We start from the raw sequence: 22,480 nt of genomic DNA, 5'->3' as shown, positions 1-22,480 counted from the left end.
CCGAGCTTTCACTCTCCGGGAGGAAAACCCCCGGCTGCCAACGAGGAAATAAATCCGAAGCGATTTTTCTCGGGGCTCCTGTGGGTCAAACACACTAAATTTCCCGTCGGTGGGTGCTGGGAGAGCGCCGGGCGCGACCCCAAACCCTGCCCAACCTCCCGGTGATCCCGGGATTTTGCAATTCCTTTCCGGGCCGACTTTCCCGATGGTTGGTGGGGTCTGGTTTTTCCCTGAAATCCGTAAATCTCACGCAGGACGGAGGCGGCGCCGGCGGTGGTGCCCGTGTCGGTGTCGGGGCCGCTCCTGCCGCCACCGGCTATGACGGGGCAGCGCCGGGGCCGCTCCCGTTGCCGAAGGGGTGGCGGAGCCGGCCGCCAGCCTCCCGTGACGCAGGGCAGCGCTCCCCGCTCCGCCGCCCGGTTCGCGGCGGGGAGCGGCCCGGCCCGGCCCGGCCAGCCGCACGCTGCCCTCTGCAGGCAGCCGGCGCCGGGGGCACGACTCCCCGCCCGCGGGGGCTGCGGCTGCTCCCGCGTCCCTGCCGGGTTGTGCCCCTCACCAGTGCCCGGTCCCAGCCCGCAGCGCCCCGTGCCGGTGCCCGGTTGCGGGGGAAACTGAGGCACGGGGAGACGGGCTGAGGGGGGCGCGGGGCCTCCGCGCCAGGCGGGGGCGCTGCGGGCGGCGCGGGCGGAAGCGCGGCGGGCGGGCCGCGGGGTTGCCATGGAGGAGCTGAGCGCGGCGCTGGCGGCGGGCGTGGGGCTGGCGGGGCCCTGCAGCCCGGCCGCGCCGCACCCCCGTCTGGCCGCCTACAAACCCCGCGGGGGCCCCGGGCAGGCCGAGCGCCGGCAGCGCCTCCTCCGCATCCAGAGAGAGTGAGCGCGGCGGCGGGCGGGATGGGAGCCGCCGGGAGGGGAGCGCGGGGCGCGCTGGGCCGGCCCGGAGCCGCCTGAGGGGAGCGGCACGGGCCGCGTGTGCCGTGCGGGACCTCACACCCCGCGGGTTGTTTGCTCGACCCCAGGAGGCGGCTGGACTACGTGAACCATGCCAGGAGGCTGGCGGAGGACGACTGGGCCGGGGTGGAGAGCGAGGACGAGGACAAGGAAGGGGAAGATGCGGAGGAAGAGGCGATGGACGTGGATGCTGGTAAAAAGCTGCCCAAGCGCTACGCCAATCAGGTGAGGAGCCAGCTGTGTCCCTGTGGCGGGGTGTGGCTGTGGGGCAGGGATGTGGAGTGTTTTGAGCCAACGGTGATGGCCATTTGCGGGCTCAGAGGAGTGTGTCCTGCTCGGCTTGGTGCTCAGAAAGAAATTGTGCTTAGCTCGCCTCCAAAACACATGGAGGTGGGATGTGCTTTAGAATCACTTAGATTTAAAAGGTCTCGAAGGTCAGTGATTCCAGCCATTAATTCTGCGTCGCTGTGTTCCCCACTTTAGGAGATTTCAGCTCAGCCAGCAGCATGAGTACCCTGTTAGGCAGTATTCAGCTAAAGATTTCTGTTTCCCTGTGTTTGGAAAGGAAAAAAAAGGGCAAACTCAGCTGGATTTTATCAGCCTGGGTGCTGTATTGGTTCTAGATAACACACAGCCACTTAGGCAGCCTCTGAAGGGGTCAGCTTGTCCAGGCTCTTTACTCCTGAGGTTTTGGAATCTCTAAGCCCTGCTGTGTTTTTAAACCCCAAGGTGTGGGATGCCCAGTGTGAGCCCTGTGCTGTGGTCTGAAGCTCAGTCAGCAGCTGGGAAGCAAGAGGAAGGCTTGGGGAAGAATGTGTTAGGCAGGTTGGACTTCATTAGAGGGAAGGGACAGAGCCCTTTGGGGGGTGACAAGCAGTGCCAGCTGCCCTTAAAACACCCAGTGTCAAAGCAAAGCCAAAGCCTCCTTGCTCTACCCTTGAGCTGTTTGTTGTCCTTAACTTCAGGAGAGGTGTTACTGACTGGTTCTTCTCCCTGGGCTCCCTGTAGCTGATGCTGTCGGAGTGGCTGGTGGATGTGCCCTCAGATCTGGAGCAGGAGTGGGTTGTGGTGGTGTGTCCCGTCGGGAAAAGGGCTCTTGTCGTGGCCTCCAGGGTAAGTGGGCTTCCAGCAGCTGCTGAAGGATGTCTACCCATTCACAGCCAACACAAAACTGGCTTGACTGTGTTTTTTCTCTCCTTTTTTCCTCACAGGGCACAACAGCAGCTTACACCAAGAGTGGCTTCTGTGTCAACAGGTTCCCATCCCTGCTGCCGGGGGGAAACCGGCACAACTCAACCAGTGACAAAGGTACAGGTGTGAGGAGGGTCTGGATGGAGAGAGGGGAACTGCCTGGGAGTTTGTGTGTGCTCACAGACCCAGTGCTGCTCCTCCAGCTCCCCCAGGTTCCACGGCTGTGCCCCTTTTCTGTGCTGGGGGTGCTCAGCTTCAGGCCAGTTTCTGTGTCTCTGGAGATAACTAGATGGGAGCAATATCAGATGCCTTTATGCTAGATAAGCATGTAGAATACCTGAATGGTTTGGGTTGGAAGAGACCTTAAAGCTCATCTTGTTCCACTGCCCTGCCAAGGACAGGGAACCTTCCTCTAAAACAGGGTGCTCCAAACCCTGTCCAACCTGGCCTTGGATACTTCCATGGATCGGGCAGCCACAGCTGCTCTGGGCAACCTTTGCCAGGCACTCAGCACCTTCACAGGAAAGAATTTCTTCCTAACATCTAATCTGAAATTGCCCTTATCCAGTTTAAAACCATTGCCTCATGTCCTGCCACATCTTTTAATAAACTTCCTGTTTGACTGACACTCTTAAACCCTGACATCTTCTCTGTCCTTTAACAGACACCTTTGTATGGTGTCATCTTCCTCAATATGTCTTGGAATTTTATTTTTTTTTTGCCCCAAAAAGAGAGGCTTATTGTCTGGCAAATGCCATTTTCTGAAACATGCCCTTGCTTGTTGTGCCTCTGACTGGTCCCTTTGCAGCCTGGTGGGATCCTCAAGCTCAATGCTTTTTGTGGCTGCAGTTTGTGCTGGCAGGAGGGGATCCCACAGTCCCACATCAGGGCAGGATTAATGTCAGAGAGCTGGGACCTGGTGTTGGCCAGCTGGCTTGGGCAGTGCCAGGAGCAGGTGTGGACCTCCCTGTGTTTGTGTGTGCAGTGTACAGCATCCTGGACTGCATCTACAACGAGGCCAAGCAGACCTACTACATCCTGGACGTGATGTGCTGGAGAGGACACCCTGTTTATGACTGCCAGGTACTGACCCTGCCCTCCCTGCTGTTCCCTGAGCTGCTTTGCTCCAGCACTGTGTGAAGCTCACTCTGCTAAAGGCAGAAATTTCTCCTAAGCACAGCTTTAGAGCTGCTGGATAAGGGGGGGGGCAGCAGGGTTTGGGGTGCTGTTTCTGCAGATTAAGTCAGTTTGTAAATCTCCCAGGTGAGGGCAGAGGAACAAATGTGGTCAGCAAACACTGCCAGGTGATGTGTGGTGAATGGTGAATGGTCACTAACTCTGCCTCCTTTCACAGACTGACTTCAGATTCTTCTGGCTCTCCTCAAAACTCCAAGAAGAGGAAGGGCTGGGAGAGAAAAGCAGGATTAATCCAGTAAGTCCTTTTGTTCTGAGGAGGAGGCTGAGGGGGGGTAAGCTCTCCTGTTCAGCAGGCTTCAGCAGTTTCTTTCACAAGTGGAAGCTTTTTTTCCTTTCCCCTCACAGATCAGGCTTCAAAGTGTAGATCTGATGAAATGGGATGCCGTGGTCAGGATGTAAATAGAACCACTGCATATTGTAAATGAGTTTAGTGGGGTTTTTTCCCCCCCATCCAAAGTGCTGAGGGAGATCACACTGCAGGGTATCAGCTAACTTCCATGCTGTTTTTAGCTTTCCCTTGTAATGGAATGGAAAGCCAGTGTGGTTTCTTCAGGAGCTGTATTGGTTGGCAGCCTGACTACAATGGGGTTTATTCTGGCAGTCTTGTGGGTTTGTAAAGCTTTAAGCCTTCCCTCTGTTTAAACTGATCATTGAAGTTGTCAGGATGAATGCTGGCTTGCCACTCAGAGTCCCTGCTGAGCCAGAATAAAAAGTCTTCCTTTGAAGGCTTACACATGGGGGTCAGACCTAGAGTCCACAGCAGCTTGGAACATGAATTTTGGGTACAGACATGAGAGATTTGTCTGCTCAAACATGGCCAAGCAGAACAGCTCCTGTGAGCTGAGCATCTCGGTGATAAATGGAGCTGACTGCAGTGAGGGTGTCTGTGTTCAGAGAACATCCTGTCCTGACTCCCAACAGGAATATCCAGAAGATAACTACCTAATGGAGGGGGGGGTCGTTTCAGCTTTCATTTCCTGGGTGGAAAGATTGGCTTGGCTGAGGCAGCAGCCTGGAGCAGACATCTGTCTGCTTTGCATCCTGCCCGGAGGTCATCCTTTTCTATTTTGGTTAGAAGAGCCATCTCTGGGTCAGGTCTCCTGAAAAGTCCTTCCTGCAGTCTTAGGTGCTTGGGAAAAAAGGTATCAGGAATGTGGGAGCTGTTCCTCACCCTTTCCCTCTTATGTCACGTCCTGCACCAGAGGAATCCTTCCTCTTTAGCTGCCTACACACCAGTGCTGGATTCAGGAACTTGTTCACGTGTAGATCAGGGAATTTTGACTTCTAACCCTCTCTTACTCTTCCAGTACAAATTTGTGGGCCTGCAGAACTTCCCCTGCTCCTCGGACAGCCTGTGTGAGCTGCTGGCTACAGACTTTCCCTTTGAGGTGAGAACACTCAGGTGGGGGCCTGGACTCTCTTCCAGTGCTGGGAGAGAGTGCGTCCCCTCTCCTTGGGAATTTGCTCTCCTGAGGCTGCAGAGAGTTTGCCAAGTTGCTGTTTGCTGTGTGTGAGATGGATGCCTCTGTGCCCATGTTTGATCTGTTGCCTTGTCACACACCTCACTCAACCACACAAACGAGCAAGAGTTAAACCATGGCACTCCCTGGGTTTGTGCTGCCCTTGCTGCAGTTGGCTGTGTCTGAAAGAGCCTCTTGGGGTGAGAGACCACTCAGGCTGCCTCCACAGCAGCACAACTCAGGTTCACATAGCAGTGTGATGGACAGCTGACCTTTTTAGGGCCAAAACTGGTACTGACCACTACCCTGGGTGGGCTTGTGTGCATCTCCTTGGTGTTGGTGCTTCCAACAAGGCAGCTGGCTGTTTTGTGGGGAGGAAGGACAAGGGTGATGGTGAGATCCCAATGTTTCTAGGGGGTTTGGGTGTTCATGATGGGTGCCTGAGGTGTACTGGAGCTGGGGGCAGTTGGCTGTGACAGAAATCACTGAACAGTGTTGTTTACAAAGCAGAACACCTGTGTTTGCTTCATCAGCTTTAAAAGTAGAATTATACAATATTGAGTGGAAAGGGACCTGCTAGTAGCTCAAATTCCAGCTCTGGCCCTGCACAGGACAGCTCCAAGAATCCCACCCTGGGCCTGAGAGTGTTGTCCAAAGGCTCCCTGAGCTCTGGCAAGCTTGGGGCTAATGGCTGCTGCTCTGGAGAGCCTATTCCAGTGCCTGACCATCCCCGGGGGGAAGATATTTCCTATATCCACCCTAAACTTCCCCTCCCACAGCTGTTGTGCTGTTCTGACCTTTGTGGGAGGGCAGGACAGGAACAGCCACGTGCCACCCAGCTCAGTTCTGTGTTGTTGTGAGCAGTGAGTCTCAGCCCCTTGTGGAATCAGCTCTGGCTGCTTTTGCCTGCCCTGGCTGATTGTCACTCCCAGGGAAGGGGATGGAGGAGGCAGTGGCATTCTGACCTGGTGACAGTGACAACATCTGTGAGCCAGAGCTCCTCCAGTGGCTGCAGCTGTTCCTGGGAGTGCCCAGCTCAGCCCTACGTCAGGAACAGCTTCCACAGAGATTTCTTGTCCCACAAAGCCAAAAGCCACATTGATGTGACAGTGTCTCTCATGGTCTCCCATCCTGAGTTAGCCATTAAAATAGGTGTAGGTTTAAGTTAAGGGCACTAACTTGGCTACGAGGGATGACTTTGCTTTCTGCTTGTGAAAGCCAGGACAGTCATCAGAGCAAGTTGGAAAGTCCCAACCCCTCGCTGGTCTTGCCAGACCCTGCTCTGAACATGGATTGAAGAGTCTTCCCAGCTTTCTTTCAGCTGGCTTGCTCAATAATAAATGCTCCTCTGTAATACAGTTGTTCCTGGCTTTCCTGAGTAAAGTCTTCATCCCCTCCTGAGGCATCTGCTCCCGTGAGGAAAGGCTGAGGAGCATTTGCCCACTGCAGTCAGAGCAGCAAACCTCTGGGCTACAAAGGAGGCCATTGCAAAACTCTGGAGCAGGAGATGGAGCTGAACAGGCTCCAGCTGTGTAATCCAGCTGTGATTTGCCCCCCCAAACCCTCTGCTGTATCAGGGAGTGACTCCGAGAAGCAAAACGTGGTGTACGTTGGCTCAAAGCAGCCCCAACAGTGCAGGAACCTTGGTGCTTTTTCCAGGAAGAAGGGAGCTGTGGGTCTGTGTGGTGTGCCACAAGAGGGAGCCCAAAAATCCCCAAAAACACCTTCTACCACGGGCACAGAACGGAGTAAACTTTGCAGGAGGCAAAATACATCCTGACTATGGGTGGAGGGTAACAGAGGTGGGTCTTAGGTGTGGACCCAGCATCTTTTGATGCTGACAGGGATCCTGTGTGTGTGGTGGCCACAGACGAGGTCAGTCCTTTCAGATCTGGGTCTTCTTCAGAGTTAATCTGTAACCTTAGAGCCAGGGCCTGATCCACTCTGTTCAGTGGACTCTTATTCCCTGGAATTCACTAGATTTTGGATCAGTTGGCTGGCTCTGAATTTCAAGTGGTTTTTGGAGTGGATCTTAAGAGCTGCTGTCTCTCACAGATCTGTGTAAAACCATGCTTTCCATGAAGGCAGGGCAGCCAAAGCCTCTGAGAAACCCTGATGCTTAGGAATGGGAGGACTATTAGGCACCTAAAATCTGGAAAGCATGGCTGTGGAATGTTAAATCCTGCCAGGCCAGTCTCTCCTCAGGTTCAGGCCTTCAGGGACAGCGTCAGTCCTCATTCTGATGTGGCCATTGTCACTGTGGTGACTTGGCCAACAAATGAAATAAATGGGAAGGAATATAGGAGTAAATATAGGGAACCTGACCTGTCTCCACCAGGCTGAATGCTCTGGCTTGGGGAAGGTATTTGGAGTGGTCTGGAAGGCCTTCCAGGCTCTGATCTGTACCAAAACATTCCTGTGGGTACCGGAGAATCCCCGTTGCTCATCGAGTGCCACGCACCCACAGGAATGGGCTGGATGTACTGGAGTGCTGCAGAATCTGATTCCTGCCAGGAGGCAGGGTGGGGGAAAACTTTAACTTTATATGTCCAGAGGGGTTGCACAAGCTCATCATGATGTTTACTGTTCTGGTTTTATGTTTTCCTAGCACAGAAATCCCCCTTTTTCTGGGATTATTTTGCAAGATGTTAACAGTGACTGAAAATTATGGACAGAATAGTGCCAGAAGCTTTACCCTCTCTGCCAGAGGTTAGCATCTGTGGAGCAGAAGTGGACATATGCTGCTTTGTGCTCAGCCAGTGTTTCTGTTCTGGAGTCTGTAGGATCGGGGAGGGGTCTGGGAGCAGTTCATCCTGAGGTGGGCTCTTGTTCTCCCCTTTTCTGCCCACTCAGCCACTCTTCCTCATAGCCAAATGGCCTTTTAAGAGCTTGTGAAGCTGAGCTAAGAGGAGCACCACCTCCAGCATTAGTCAGCCTGACAGCAGGATCCAACCTCGCAGAGCACACCCCTGGGAAGCGTGGGAAGAGGGGGGATGAGAATCCCTGAGCACGGTGAGGAAGTGGGGGAAACGTCAGCCAGCTGCAGCACTGCAGAGTGTGGAAATAGTAGCACAAGAGTTAGGGCCTAAACCTTTAAAGTCCTGAGTGCCCTTAACTGTCACTGATTGCTAGGAGAAGTTCTCTCCTGGGAAACGTTAAGAATTTTTTTGGCATAAGCCAGCTGAAAGAGCTGTTAGGAATCAGGGCTCCTTGGCGTCACACGCTCGGGCTAATTACTTTCCAAATGTATTATTTAAAATAGCCCTAATCCAGTAAAGTGGGCTGCCTTATTCAGAGACTCTCTGGCTTTTCTGCAGAATGGGATGAAAGCATCCAGACGACGTTGCTCTGTACCGACACCAAGCTGGACTCATTTGCCTTTGACAATTTAAAGCCATCTGGGAGTCGCTGATCTTTCAGGGCAGCAGCTCTGCAGGTTTCTCCTTTCCCTTCCGCTATTTATTGCACTGCTTGAGGAAAAATGATCCAGCTGGTGGTTTTGGCCTGCAAAGAGAGAGCAGAGCCATTGTCTGGTGCCTGGTCATTCACCTGCAGGAATGACCTCAGCTCTGCCCTTTCATTCATTGTCTCTCTTGCCTGCAGGTTGATGGGCTGCTCTTCTACCACAAGCAGACCCACTACACCCCGGGCAGCACCCCGCTGGTGGGCTGGCTGCGGCCCTACATGGTCCCTGAGATCCTGGGGCTCACCGTGCCCACCACTGAGCTCACAGCCAAGCCCGACTACGCTGGGAGGCAGCTCCAGCAGATCATTGAGAGCAAGAGGAGCAAAAAGCTGGCGGGGGAAAAGGGCCAGGCAGCCACGAGGAATGGACACTACGAGCTGGAACACTTGTCCACCCCTCAGCCAGAAAAGTCTCTGGAGGGCCGGGATGGAGCAGTGAGCCAGATGGAGAGTTGAGCTGCTGGGACAGCCCAGCTGGGCAGAGAGCAGGGAAAAACTCCCTGCTCCTCACTGTGCCTCGTGCTCCTGAGAGGGCAGGGCAATAATGATAGGATGGCTTTGTTTAAAGGGCATGACAGTGGAATATCTTGCCCCAGGTGCTGCTGGATATTTTGTATTTGTTGTTACTATGTACCTATATACTCTTTGCCAGGACTTCTGTGAGGCCTTAACAGTCTGGTTCTTCACTAAAGCAGTCATGTGTTGGGAAATTATCTGTCCCCATAGCACAGGGATACAGTTCAGCTCCTGACCCCGCTTCTGTTAGAGTCTTGGCAAAACTCCAGCATAGGAACAGTGCTTGGACCTCTGAGGTGCAGCTGCTGCTTGTGACCCTTGCAGCAGCCCCACCTTCCCAGCCCTGGAAATTGGGGCTTCTCAGCCTTTGATCCAGCTGTTTTCTGAGGCCTTTCCAATGAAAGTTGTTACTAACAAAAAGTTTGCAGTGATCTGCTGTAAATGCAACGGCTGGACTTTCCACACCCACGCGTTCTTGGGGAAAATCTAAATTTCCCTGCGTTGCAGCAGGACCTGCTTTGGAGCAGGGCTTTGTGCAGCGTGAGCACGGCAGAAGCCTCTCTCTCCTTGAGGCTTTTCTCCCCAGTGGGGGGAGGAAGGAATGGGTTCTCTCTGAAAAACGCTACCATTGATCGTGCCAAATAAAAGGTTTCTCAGAAAGACAAATTCTTGAGCGTCTTCCTGCTACCTAAGGGTGGATGCGTGCTGTGCCTCCCAAATAGGGATTGAAAAATTGGTTCCAGTGCTGACGGGAGCAGAGGAAACGCTTGTGTGGGTTGAATTCTCTGCACATCGAGGTACTTCAGTCTCTTGTCCTGTCTTTCTCATCCCCAAGCCCAACCCCACCTTTTAAGCACCGGCTGCTCCCCCTCCCTGGTTTTGGGGGGATGAAATGGGGTTCTCACTGTCCCCATGTTGGTTTCCAGAGAGGGATGAAAAGGAAGGAGATGAAATACCAAGCTCACGGCAGTGTTGGGGACTCTCCTCCCAGCTCTCTATGGAAATTCCCCTGGAGGAGATACTGAGAGTGGGGATGGCCACCTGCAGATAGCGGGTGCACTTGTATCCTGCCCTTGCACCCCCCGTTTTTCCCAGAAAGAGCCTGGTTTCTGTGCCAAGCGTGTGGGCTGTGTGCGACCATCTGGCCGTGCAGCGCTATTGATGATAGCAGCGGGCAGCAGGACCCGGCCTGGCTGTGGGAGGGGGCTGCCCTCCCTCCCCTCCCCTTCCCCGCCAGGGAAGTGGCACCCTGGCCCCACGGTGTTAGAGCTGTCGCTTTCTAACAGCTGCTTCAGTTACTGGTTTCGGTATCTTTAACTTATGAAGCAGCTGACCCAGGGAAAGAGGATGAGCACCTGGACTGCCTTAGCCTCCCAATCCCTCAAAGGTTCCCACCTTCAGCCTCCCTGGCTGGCAGACGTCTGCAGGGAGAGCGCTGAGCAGGATACAGCATCCAGCCTCCTGTCAGCACAGTTTTCCTTCCATCAGGCAATTAAACCCGGAGGTGGGCATCTGGATGGAAGATTTGTGCATCCCTTAGGGCAGAGAAAGCTGCAGCTCAGGTTACTGCCCTCCAGCAGCTTTCCAAGGTCCTCCAGGAGGGAAGGAGAGGAAATACAGCCGAAAAGGGGCTGTGTGCGCTGATGGAGGAGAGCAAGAGGGAAGCGACTGCAGCTTCCCGCCGGCTCCAGATGATGCCTCATAGTTTCCCTTTTAAAAGCATGAGCTGGGCTGGAGAAATAAATATTTGCGTTACAATTCCTGTTGGGAACGAGAGGCTGTTTTTGGAGGGAGGGTGTCAAACGGAAGTCGCAGGAGCCAGCACAGTTTGGTGCCGTGACTATTCTGTTTGCTGGGTGCGATCCCACTCCCAGCAGGAGCAGGCAGCGGCTCCGCTGGAGGGGTCACCCCACCGGGGGCTGAAATCTGGCCTGGGGCAGGAGAGCTGAGCAGGCAGATCGACCAGGAGCCTGGAGCCCTCATCCAGCCGGGGCTCTCAGCCCCTTCCCTCTGCCCTGCTTCCATTTTCTCCCAGTTAGGTGCAGAGGCTCCGGCTGTAGGCACGCTGCCAGCACAGTGCTCCTCGGCTGAACAAAATGTCCCCTTGTCCCAGGGCCTGGCTTTTTGGAGCGACCGCTGCTGCGCTTGCCGGGATCCCCGCTCCTTCCCGGAGGAGCTTCGGGACTCTCCGTCCAGGCGCTGACACCTGCGCTCGGCTGGGAAATGCAATTTAAGGACCGTAGAGGAGGGAGTGCAAAGAGACGCCTGGAAACCCCGGACTCGCGCTCGTGGGGGGAAGGCTGGAATCCCGGCAAGGGAGAAAGCTGTGCCGGGAATTTTATCCAGTAACAGCAAGGGAGGATGCGGCTGCCGGGAATTTTATACAGCACCAGCAAAGGGAGGAGGATGCTGCCACCATTTTAGCGGCGGCGCTCCCGCCTGCCGCGGCCGGAACCGGGGCTGGGGGAGCCGCCGCGGAGCCGGGGGGGCTCCGGGCCCCTCCGGCCCCATCCCGGCTGCTGTCCCCCGCTCCCCCCCCCGCCGGGGAGCGCTTCCTGTCCCCCGCCCGCCCTGCGGGGTCGGCCGAGCCGCGGGGAGGGGACGGGGAGGAGGGACCGGGGGCTGCGGGCGCTTCCTGCCGCCGCCCCCGCCGGGGCAGAGCGGAGCGGGGCGGGAGCTCGGCTCGGCCCGGCCCAGCCGAGCGGCGCTCCCGGGCCGAGCCAAACTTCCCGGGGGGCTCGCACCAACACACGCACACGCTTACATAGATATTTAATTTAATTTTTTTGTTCCCCCGTTTTATTTTAATTTTCTCGGCACTTTCGGCGGGGCCCCCGGGGCGGAGCCGCCCTCGCCGCCGGGAGGGGCCGGTGCCCGCAGCGCCGGGGATGGGCTCCGCCGGGGCGTCCTCCGCCTAGAGCAGCCCGGCTCGGCTCGGCCCGGCCCGGCCCGGCGCGGCGGCAGCATGGCCGCGGAGCTCAGCGCCGAGGAGGAGCAGGTAGGTCCCGCCGGGCTCCTCTTCCCCGGGTCGGGCTGGGCAGGACCCCGGGGGCTCCTTCCCCACACCACTCCTTTCCCATCGTTATTTGGCTAGCCCGGGTTGCCAGGCTGGTTTTTCTCCCAGCCAGGCGATTCTCCCGATGGGAACCCCCCACATCCCCACGCAGCCCCCCGTCCATCCATGCCAAACCCGCAGGCTCCCAACCCACGCAGCGCCCACCCTGCAACCCCCATCCACGCACCCCCCCAGCCTTCTCGCTCCCCAGGAGCTCTCGCAAGGCCCCCGCCGTGGGTGCTGGGGCGTGGGTCCCGCATCCCCAGGGCAGCGTGGCCCCCAGGCAAGGCTCCCTGCCGTGGGGATGGTGCGTGGGGATGGGGATGGATGGATGGATGGATAGATGGATGGATAGATGGATGGATGCGTGTGCACGCGCTTCCCACGCCCCAGGCCTCCCGTGACGTCCCGGCTTCCTCCGCCGGCCTTGCGTCACCGCGGGAGGATGTTGCTGGGCTCGGGGAACGGGGCCCTGGAGCCGGCCCGGCCGCCTCGGGTGGCCGCAGCCATCCCTGCCCGTCCCCTCCTTTGTCCTCTCTCCGCCAGGCTTGCCCGCCCGCGGCCGCTGGGCTTCCCCGTGCATGGGGATGTGGAGCCTGGCAGCGGGGCTGGGCGAGCTGCCGGCATCCCTCTGCCCCCTCGGGCTGTCACACTGGCCACGTTGGTGGCGCTGGGCACTGCACAGCAAAAAGTCCCGTTTTCCTTCCAAAATGGTCGGGTTTCCAGTTGGTTGGCTGGTTGGTTTTCTCCTTTAAAAATGCTTCGTTTCTACAGGGAGGTTTAGGAGGGCTGGGATGGAGATGCCGAGTCCCAAAACCTCCATGGAAGTGCCCCTCCTGCAGCCTGCGGTGGTGCTCAGCAAATGCAGAGCTACCAGGCTGTTTCCTCCTGGGAGCAGCACTGCTCTCTCCAGGGTGATCAAATCCCAAGGAATGGGGAGTGTCCTTGGAGTGTCCAAGGAGGGAGTGTCCTCTGTCCCCACAGGTGCCTGAGATTTGCGTTTCTCCTGTGTCATGGAGGGGGCAAAGCTTCTAGAAATAGAGGTTTTGGAGATCCTTCACCGGCAGGGAAGGCTGGTTTGCAGTGGGAGCAGCATCTCAGGGGAGGGATCTGAGATGTCTGGTTTGTTTGGGAATATTGGATGGAGAAGGTGAAGAGATGTTTGCAATAGTGGCTCCACATTTGGGTCATCAGCTTGGTGTGGGGAAGGCTGCCTTCCGTGCTGCCCTCGGTGGCCTGGAAGCCAAAATAACAAAGTTTCCTTCTTTTCATGGGTAAGTTGTGGTTTGGGCTGGAACATGCCCTTCCTGCCATCCCTTCATCAAGATTCCTCCACTCTCCCCTGTTACCAACAGCAAGCCAGGGGGAAATTCACCCGTCTCCTCTTAGGCCAGCCTTGGGACATCTCTTCTACTGGCTCTCTGCAGCTCCCTCCCTGGCCTATCCCCAAGGAGCCAAACCAATTTTCCTTGAAGGTTTTCAGCCCAGCTGCAGTTTCCACAGCTTTATCCCCCACTTCCCCATGCTGAAGAAGGAGGGCAGGTTTGCTGCCTGGGGGAGGAGGGCTGGGAGAACCCCTGGATTCCAGCAGCAGTGGCTTTGTCACCACCCTGCTCCAGCGCAGCGGGGACGGGGATGACGCCAGCACTCCAAAGACCAGCATTGTTCCAAACGCCTGGCCACGGACAGTTTCACTCCCAGTGCTACAGAGGCAGGACTTCTTACTGCAGCTCTGGGTCACAGGCTTTGTTTTTGGCACGTGGAGCGATCCCTGCTCCGCTGGGATTGACATGTGTATAAATCCATTTGGGATTGGGGCTGGGAATGGTGATGAGACCCAGTGGAGCACAAAGGGGGCAGAGCTATGGCTGGCATTGATGCTCAGCTCTGTAATGCCTGGCTCCCTGCTGTTGAATGGCAGCACTGGTAAGTTTGGAATTTGGTTGTGTTCCCAGGGAAAGCTGGAATTCATGGCTGAGCTGCCCTGCAAAGATAGTGCTTGTTCTTGTGCATCTTCCCCTTGCAAAAGCCCATCACCCCTCGTGACAGCTGCTGGAAATGGGATTGTGTGAAGTGTGCCGGGTTAGGTGTTGAGGAAGAAGACCTGAACTGCAGGCTGCATGCTCTCCTCATTGCCATCATGCCCTCTGGGCCTCTCTTCCCGTCATCTGGGGACTCCCTTCCCGTTATTTTGGAGTATCATTGCCAGCTCAGGCTGTGGTGTCAGCTCTGGTCTTTGTCCAAGGGAAGTAAGTGGGATTTGTACCTGGCTCTCACTCCCACACCTTGCCTGTGCTGGGGAAGGATCTTCTTCACTTATTTTGGGTTTGCATCTGCTGCCCTGGATTTTGAGCAACTGGGTGCCACAGGGGATGCCCTGGCAAAGCAGAGGTGTGCCCAGGATATATTGATAGGATATGTTTACAGATATGGATGTGGGGATGTGTGCTATGTTAAGGCTGAAGATGGTTCCTGTAGTATTGCCCCATTTATTATCCTGTGGTGCTTGCCTGGCTGCTTTGTGTGACTCTGGGACCACATTAGGGATCTCCTGGCTGCAGAGTGTGGGGAGAGACCCCGGGATGAGCCGGGCTCCTGGGGCCCATCCCATGAGAGGGGCTCGCTGTCCCTGCCGAGCCTCGCGCCGCCGATAAACCCCGGCCCTTCGCTTCCTCCTGTCGGAAGTCATTAACACCGACAAGCTTTTCTGGCTCAATAGCTCCCAGTAACTCTGAATAGTTCCCAGTAACTCCGTGCCTGACATCCTACACCGCCGCCTGGCTGCCTCCCTCCCTCCCGGAGCCAGCCTTCAGCACTGCCCTCCCTCCTCCACCTCCTTGCTCACCATCCTCCGCTCTGGGAGCCTGGAAGCTGCATTATTTGGCGTGTGCCTGGGTGGGAGGAAGGCATTTTGGTGTCTCCTTCCATTGAGCAGGATGCTGTGGAAGACTGGGCTGCACTGCCCTGTCTCCCCTGGGGGACAGGGGATCAATCCGCGGCAGAAGGCAAAGCTGTGTCCTGGGACCCTCCTGGTGTTCCATGTATGTGTGAAACTGGTGTTACTGGGCAAGCTGGTCGAAGTATCAGCCCTCCAATGTCACTGCCTGTGTTCCCTCAGCCGAGTTCACTGCCCCATGGTGGAGCTGCAGCCCCAGGAGGCCACTGCCACTGTGCTGGGGATGCTGTGTCTGAATGGGAGTTTGTTGCCTGTAAAATCCTCCTTTTGCTCCCCCTCTCCCTTCCATAAGTGTCCCCCAGCCTCCAGGCCATTTTTCTCACTCCTTGCTCCCTTTCTGCCACTGCCCTCACCCCTTTTGTTGTGGAGCTCCCTGCTTCACCCCGAGAAGCTGCTGGGTCTGTTGAGGATTGTAGCTCCAACAATGACCAGGGATGCTCCTTGGCCACTTCTCCTCCTTCTCCTCTTCCTCTCACCCTGTCTCACTGCATGCCCCTGATCTCTCCCACAGGCCACCAAGCAGTTCCTGGAGGAGATCAACAAGTGGACAGGCCAGTACAATGTGTCCCCGCTCTCCTGGAATGTGGCTGTCAAGTTCCTCATGGCCCGCAAGTTCGACGTCCTGCGGGCCATCGAGCTCTTCCACTCCTACCGGGTGAGTGAGATGGGAACCCCCCCATCTGAGGGCTTCCTGCTCCCTGGGACCACCCTCCCCCTCCTCCTTTTTCTTTCTCTCTCTCCCTTACAAGTTTTATCCAGCTGGAAAATCCTTTTTCAGCCAAGGCGGGTTGCCATGGAGATCTCACCGATCCCGATCCCTTCCCGTGCTCTGGGAGCAGCTCATGGGGTGCCCTCCTGCCTGGTGTGTGCTGCCCACAGAGCATTTCCCTATGTGTTAAGGATATACATCCATGATTGCCTTTTCCAACCTGGTGTTGCAAAGCTGCTCCTTCTGTTACTGGGGGGTGTGCTGGAAGATGATCCCATGGAGCAGAGGTTCCCTGGGACAGCTGGGTGGGCTGTGCCTGTGCCCCCTGTGCCCGCTGTCACTGCCCTCTGTGCCACAGGAGACGCGGCTGAAGGAGGGGATTGTGAAGCTGAAGCCGCACGAGGAGCCACTGCGCTCGGAGCTGCTCAGTGGGAAATTCACCATTCTGGTAGGTGGGGTGTCCCCCAGGGAGCTCCCCCAGCTGGGGGGCTTCTCCCAGCTCTGTTCCATGGGGATGCTGCGGGAACCTGACCCTGTTTCCTTGGCAGAGCGTGCGGGACCCCTCGGGAGCCTCCATCGCCCTGTTCACAGCCAAGCTGCACCACCCCAGCAAGAGCGTGCAGCACGTGGTGCTCCAGGCACTCTTCTACCTGCTGGACCGAGCTGTGGAGAGGTGAGCCTGCCTCTGCAGGGCTACCCTGTCTCATACTGAAGGGTCCCAGGGAGATCACTGCTCCCCATGGCTTGAAATTCCCTGCTTTGAGCTCTAGCCAGCCCTCCTTTTACGGAGCTGTTCAGCAGGGGAGCAAAATCCCCCAAGCCCTGAGCCAGGCTCTTTGCTGCCTTGCCCTGTCCACGCCCTGGGTTCAGTTTAGCAAAGTCCTGGATTCCTGCAGGCTCTGGCTGGGGAAGAGGCAGCCCCACCATCGGCGAGACGTAACGTGAGCCCTGCCAAAAATATAAACCCAGGACATTCCCCTGCCATTTATCCTGCTGGGCTCTTTCTGTTTTTGACCTTACCCATCACGAGTGATGCTGCTGAGGCAGGCTTAAGGCACGAGTCTGGCTTAAATGAGGGTTGTAGGAAGAGATGGTGAAGCAGCTGGGAAGTGCAGAAGCAAGGTTTGGGTCTGTGAGTCCTTCTGGAAGCATGGGAAGGGATTTTTGGTGGTCAGTATGGGGCAGAGCTGCTGATGCAGGGGCCAGGTGGTTGCATGTTGTGGGATTGATGTTGTTCTTTTCCTCCTCTCAGCTTTGAGACACAAAGGAATGGGCTGGTATTCATCTACGACATGGCAGGGTCACAGTACACCAACTTCGAGCTGGACCTCAGCAAGAAGATCCTCAACCTGCTCAAGGTGGTACCTGGGGGTTAATTGATATCTGAGGACAGTGTGTGGGCCACTCACTCACCAAGAACCCAAAGTCCTGTGGTTTTGGCATCAGTTTGCCCCCCAGACCACGCTGACCACGTCTCAGCCAGCAGCACCAGCTGCAGGACCTCGGGAGGCACTGGGAGCTTTCCAGGCTGCACCCGGCTGCGGCTGCGGTGTGGCGCGGGCGGGAGGGATCAGCTGTCCTCAGGCTGGATTCCTCTCACAGCTGCTGGCAGCACTTTTGGGAAAACAGATGCAAATTATTTTTTAATCGTGCTGGCATTTGGTGCCTCCTCCCTTCTCCGGAAAAAAATCAATAAGAGTAAATACTGGCCAGGGTGTGTTCTTTGCATAATCCCAGTTCCCAGTCTTCACCTCTCCCTGTGGAGCCAAACCCTCTGCTTACCTAATTCCAAGGAAGTAATTTGGTTCCTTATCAAGTCATAAAAGCAAGCACAGCTGCGAGCGTGTGAGGCACACTTCAGATGTGGCATTGCCCTCATGGGTTCCTGTGCTGGCTGTCACCTCTGCTGGGATATGTCCCCTGCCACAGCAGAGTGGGTCTGACCCCCTCTTCACGCCCACAGGGTGCCTTCCCAGCTCGGCTGAAGAAGGTTTTCATCGTGGGAGCACCCATGTGGTTCCGTGTGCCCTACTCCATCATCAGCCTGCTACTGAAGGAGAAGCTGCGGGAGCGGGTGAGTGGGGACCCTCCTGGCATGGGACTCTCCTGGCACAGGAGCCTCAGCAGGCAGGGCTGAGGCTGCTTTCCCTTCGTGCCAGGGTGGTGAAAGCAGCTTGTGCCATTCAGCCCCATCTGCTGGAAGCTGCCGAGCACCAGACCTTTGGCATCCCTGTTCCATCCCTGGCGAATCCTCTCCAGCCTTCTTGGAGTCACCCCCGCCTGTCCCCTTCCTCTCACAGGTGCAGATGGTGAAGATGTCGGAGCTGAAGGATCACCTGCCCCGGGAGTGCCTCCCTGAGTACCTCGGGGGGTCCCTCAAGCTGGACCCTCTGAGCTGGAACTGCCGGTTCCTGCCCCAGCAGAACGGGCACCCCGACCCCCTGGACGAGCTCATCCTGGTGCCGCTGGCGGCCCCCAAAGATAACGGCTCCGTCCACGTCCCCGGGCCCAAGTCTGTCACCCTGCAGGAGCTGCTGGACCACGTCAGCCACAAGCAGAAACGTGGCATCTATGAGGAGTATGAAGACATTCGGCGCAGGAGCCCAGCCGGCACCTTCGCCTGCTCTTTGTGAGTTGTGGGAGGGAGCCGGGTGCCCCTCTCACCCCAAAAAGCTGTGTGCCCCCTCATCCCACCATGCTTCTGCTGCTGGGTGGGGTTTATTGGCCTCTTCATGGTGTGGTGCTTTGGGTTAGCAACACAGAACCCCGGCCTAGGGATGGTGGGAGCCCCCTTTGTGGGTCCTGCAGCCTCTGGGAATAAGGGGGAGCTGCAGAGGACAGCAGGGACCAGGACCTGGCCGGGACTCTGCTTCCCGAGGCTTTGGCCAGGTGATGGCAGCAGAGCCCAGGCTACGGGCCCCAGAGGCTTGCACAGAGGGAGGGATGCTGCCTTTGCCTTGCCTGGAATCCATCCCTGCTTCCCTCTCCAGGGCACCCTACAACCAGGACAAGAACCGGTACGGGGACGTGCCCTGCCTGGACCAAACCCGTGTCAAGCTGGCAAAGCCATACAGCCGCCCGGAGGTGAGCCAGCCCAGGAGGGAACCCCACAGTCCTGTGGGAAGCTGGCACAGCTGTCCCAGGGGTCTGGAGGCCTTCTCTCACCCATGCTTTTCTCCCTGCAGCTGACTGACTACATCAATGCGAGCTTCATGGATGGCTACAAGCAGAGGAATGCTTACATTGGCACTCAGGGTATGGCTGAGCCAGCAAGGGGATGTTCTGCTCCTGGTGCAGCCGTGGGTTCCACCTCTCTGCCCAGTGTCAGCTGCTGGCCATGGGGGACATCCCAGGAGCTGGGCACTGCCCAGCAGGTCCCCCTTCTCCCAGGGTGTATTTACTCCTCCCTGGGTGTATTTATTCCTCTATCAGTTTCCAGCTAGTGGACTGAAGTTTTTCCTTCTCCCCTTGGAAGAGAGCAAGGGGATTCGTCTCCATCCATGATAGCAGCCCTCTCCCTGCCCCTATCCCAGCTCTGGATTTGCCCCATCTGCCCAGGGATGGGCAGAGAGGCAGGATCAGTGCTGAGCCATAGGGACACTGGTGCTGGAGGTGACAGTCAGTGACAGCTCCTGGCTGTTCATGGAGCCACACCTGGGTCAGCCCCTGCAGGAAGGGGCTGTGGTTCCCTGGGGGGGTGAGGGGGGGCTGGTGGCTGCTGCTGGCCAAGGGGTTGCCCAGATCCATGAGGTTTTGGGCTGATGTGTGGCTTTCCCTGCAGGGCCTCTGGAAAACACCTATGGTGACTTCTGGCGCATGGTGTGGGAGCAGAATGTCCTGGTGATCGTGATGACAACCCGGTGAGCGCTCATGGAGGGACACAACCCCCTTTTTCTGTGCCAAATGAGCATTTTTGGTGTGGGATAAGCAGTGCTGGGCTCGGGGCAGTGATCCTGCAGCAGTGGTGCCAGCCAGAGCCCCACAGAAATGGGACATGGGGTCAAGGACAGACTGTTTGGTCCCTGTGGGATCCCCAAAGGACCAAGGCTGGGTGGCATGGGAGGTGTCTCAGGCAGGACAAGGAGGACATTACCAGCTTGTCGTTGTCATGTTCCCAGGCTGGAGGAGGGAGGCAGGAGGAAGTGCGGCCAGTACTGGCCCCTGGAAAAGGATTTCCAGGCGTGCTTTGGGGCCCTGACCATCACCAACCTGGGCGTAGAGAACCTCAACCATTACAAGAAGACCATCCTGGAGATCCACAGCTCAGAGGTGCGTGGGCACAGCTGCCTGGTGGAGGAATGGCATGGGGGCACCAGGGGTCAGGGGAGGAAAGAGAGTCTAAAGCCCTTGCTTTCTCCAGACCAGGGAGCGGCGGCTGGTGTCCCACTTCCAGTACCTGAGCTGGCCAGATTATGGTGTCCCCTCTTCCGCTGCCACTCTCATTGACTTTCTGGGGGCCGTGAAGCAGCAGCAGAGAGTGGCTGTCAGCGCCCTGGGACCTCGCTTCAAGGGCCACCCCGGGGGACCCCCAGTCGTGGTGCACTGCAGCGCTGGCATTGGCAGGACAGGTAATGGGTGTGGGGGAGGTTTGGGGATGGTGGGGTGACAAGTGCAGCTTCCCTGGGGCATTTCCATCCTGGGGACCCACTGTCTCTGTCTCTCTGGGAGCCTCTCAGGATCCCCAGCCAGTCCCGAGTCGGCAGACACCGGGGGGCAACCCTGACACCACAGACAGCAGGGAGACACTCTCTGTGCCCCGAGGGTACTGAGGGCACCTTTGCAGCACAAGAGACACCAGAGACATCGGTAGAAGATAAAGGGCCGTCTCTTAGCAGGGGTTACTCCAAGGTTTTATTCAGGGGCTCTGGGGAGCTCCTGCACCTTAGGGGGCCTCCTGCTGAGAGCCCCAGGAGATGTGCCAAGGTTACAGTTAAAGGGAGGTGGATGCTGAAAGTAGATAACATTTTACTAACCAATAAGTGACACTAAGGGATGGATACTGGGGATAGACATTTAGGACAGCATATGGGGCAAGGCTTGGGGGGCTGAACCCTGGCCTCTGGCTGATCACTCGGCGACCTGGACCAAAGCTTCTAGATGGAGGGGATGAGATGCTGAGTGATTGACAGAGAGCCAGGCTGGGGATTTGGGGATGGTCTCACCCAGGGAGAGGGATTACACAGGTAAAGGGAGGGGGGTACAGTCTGGGATAAACCATTTGGGAAAAATATGGGGATACAAAACAAAACTACTTCAAAGTATTACAGAGTATAAAAACACACTACAACAACCCTGAGACATGTCCTCAGGACCTCCCACAACCATCAGACGTGGGAGAAGTCCCCAGATGCCCTGAGGAGATCAGTGTGGGGCTGAGCACCAGCACTCCAGTTCTCACAAGGGGCGGTGATGGTGCCATTCGGTGTCTGATGCCATCCCATCACCGTTCCTAGGTACCTTCTGCGCGCTGGACATCTGCCTGTCACAGCTGCAGGACGTGGGCACGCTGAACATCTACCAGACAGTGCTGCGCATGCGGAGCCAGCGCGCCTTCAGCATCCAGACCCCCGAGCAGTATTACTTCTGCTACACGGCCATCCTGGAGCACGCCCAGCGCGAGGGGCTGCTGCTCTCCAACCACAGCCGGGCCGCCCAGGAGAGGAGCTCGCCGGGGCACTGAGAGCCTCCGCCTCCCTCGGACGCCGCTGCCCATCCTCGGGGGCTGCCCCGCCGGGACTCAGCAGGGCCGGAGCGCCTCGGCTGTCAGCACTGCTATGGAACTGTGCCTTATTCAACCCAAACGGTGGCTGCCACTTTGCCGGCACGGGAAGGGGCTCAGACTCCTCCCCGTCGTGTTTCGGTTGGGTTTGGATGGTTGGGGAGGTGGTTTGTCTTCTCTTCGAGTTGTTGGGTTTTTTAATTTTGTTTTCGTTTTTTTATGTTGATGTTGGGACCACCTAAGATGCACCTAGAGAGGGGCTTTGCAAAGTCCTATGAAATGTATTCCCAGTCCTGGGGCTGAGGAAGAGGCGCGTGCTTCGGCCTCACCTGACGCTCCATGTGTGTGTCTGTATGTATGTGTGTATATAATATACCCCCGCTGTGACCCCCCCGGCTATTATATAGATACATATATACAACCTCCCCTGTAGCAGCTCCCAAGGGTCCCCGCTGTCCTGCCACCTCACTGCTGTGATCTCTGGAGCGGTGAGTTTGGTCCTGGCTCTGTCTTGTCTCCCCCCTTGCCCTTATTTCCCCTCATGGGCAGCGTTGGGACCCAGTACCCACTCCTGTGCCCATCCCGCTGGAGGCACAAGGATACCCGATGGTGTCCCCCCTGTTTCTTTGTCTCATCCTCCCCACGGAGAGAGATAGCAGCAGTGCTCCTGGGAGGATCTGGAGGATTGGGTTGTCTGGGGATGCTGAGCTGGCAGGCATCCCCTGCCCTTGGGTGCCGCTGAGGGAGTCACTAGGTACGAGGTGACAGGGTGACAGGGTGACGGGGCTGTGGGGACCGACTGGCTCTCCAGGTTGCCCGGCTTTCCCAAGCTGCCCCTGGGAACCCGCAGGCCCAGCCCTGCCTTGAGTCATGGGCTGGGAAAGCGCTGAGCAAGAGTAAACCCCAAACCCTGGAGAGGCACCGAGCCTCTGCCCCAGCCCCGCCACTGCCTGGGCCTCCCCAACTTTATACTGTAATAAGCTCTTTGAATGTGTATATTCTTATTTTTTTATAATCTTGGGGAAGGGGGGCGCGGGGTTTGGGAGGTTTTGTTTTGTTTTCTTTTGGGGGTTTTTTTTTGTGTTTGGTTTTTTTTTTTTTTTTTTTTGTATTTAACATTAACTTGATCCAAGCCAGAGCCAGAAGTATTTGTAAATGTTCCTATTTTGCTCTCAGAGAAACCTTTTTGTTGTTGTTACTTTTTTGGGAGTTGTTTTGTTTTTATTTGTATTGATATATAAATATACCACCAGTGACAAGTCCTC

General features: G+C 56.8%; 2 protein-coding genes across 2 annotated transcripts; both read left to right on the top strand.

The window, feature by feature from the left end:
• Nucleotides 1-717: 717 nt before the first annotated feature.
• Nucleotides 718-9,442, top strand: SNUPN (snurportin 1). The gene is made up of 8 exons (XM_058811146.1): nt 718-869; nt 1,016-1,172; nt 1,956-2,060; nt 2,159-2,255; nt 3,124-3,221; nt 3,493-3,570; nt 4,643-4,723; nt 8,399-9,442. Exons 1-8 carry the CDS (start codon nt 718-720, stop codon nt 8,714-8,716), a joined length of 1,086 nt encoding a protein of 361 aa, XP_058667129.1. The 3' UTR covers nt 8,717-9,442.
• Nucleotides 9,443-11,503: 2,061 nt separating this feature from the next.
• On the top strand, nt 11,504-22,277 carry PTPN9 (protein tyrosine phosphatase non-receptor type 9). The gene is made up of 13 exons (XM_058811124.1): nt 11,504-11,774; nt 15,299-15,442; nt 15,855-15,944; nt 16,045-16,169; nt 16,749-16,854; nt 17,460-17,570; nt 17,797-18,125; nt 18,487-18,580; nt 18,682-18,751; nt 19,278-19,356; nt 19,615-19,765; nt 19,857-20,064; nt 20,950-22,277. The coding sequence occupies exons 1-13, from the start codon at nt 11,742-11,744 to the stop codon at nt 21,174-21,176; spliced, it is 1,767 nt and encodes a 588-aa protein (XP_058667107.1). The 5' UTR covers nt 11,504-11,741; the 3' UTR covers nt 21,177-22,277.
• The last annotated feature ends 203 nt before the right edge of the window (nt 22,278-22,480 follow it).

The sequence above is a fragment of the Ammospiza caudacuta genome, chromosome 10, assembly GCF_027887145.1.
Source record: "Ammospiza caudacuta isolate bAmmCau1 chromosome 10, bAmmCau1.pri, whole genome shotgun sequence".
Classification (NCBI taxonomy): Eukaryota; Metazoa; Chordata; class Aves; order Passeriformes; family Passerellidae; genus Ammospiza; species Ammospiza caudacuta.
This window is presented reverse-complemented; position numbering and strand designations above follow the sequence as displayed.

What these genes read in the sequence shown, in the direction of transcription:
- SNUPN (XM_058811146.1), top strand. Translation starts at nt 718, where the DNA reads ATGGAGGAGCTGAGCGCGGCGCTGGCGGCGGGCGTGGGGCTGGCGGGG. An exon ending in CTCTTGTCGTGGCCTCCAGG is followed by an intron (nt 2,061 to 2,158) that starts GTAAGTGGGCTT and finishes TTTTCCTCACAG; the next exon opens with GGCACAACAGCAGCTTACAC. An exon ending in ACCCTGTTTATGACTGCCAG is followed by an intron (nt 3,222 to 3,492) that starts GTACTGACCCTG and finishes CTCCTTTCACAG; the next exon opens with ACTGACTTCAGATTCTTCTG.
- PTPN9 (XM_058811124.1), top strand. Translation starts at nt 11,742, where the DNA reads ATGGCCGCGGAGCTCAGCGCCGAGGAGGAGCAG. An exon ending in TGCTTACATTGGCACTCAGG is followed by an intron (nt 18,752 to 19,277) that starts GTATGGCTGAGC and finishes CTTTCCCTGCAG; the next exon opens with GGCCTCTGGAAAACACCTAT. An exon ending in TGGAGATCCACAGCTCAGAG is followed by an intron (nt 19,766 to 19,856) that starts GTGCGTGGGCAC and finishes TGCTTTCTCCAG; the next exon opens with ACCAGGGAGCGGCGGCTGGT.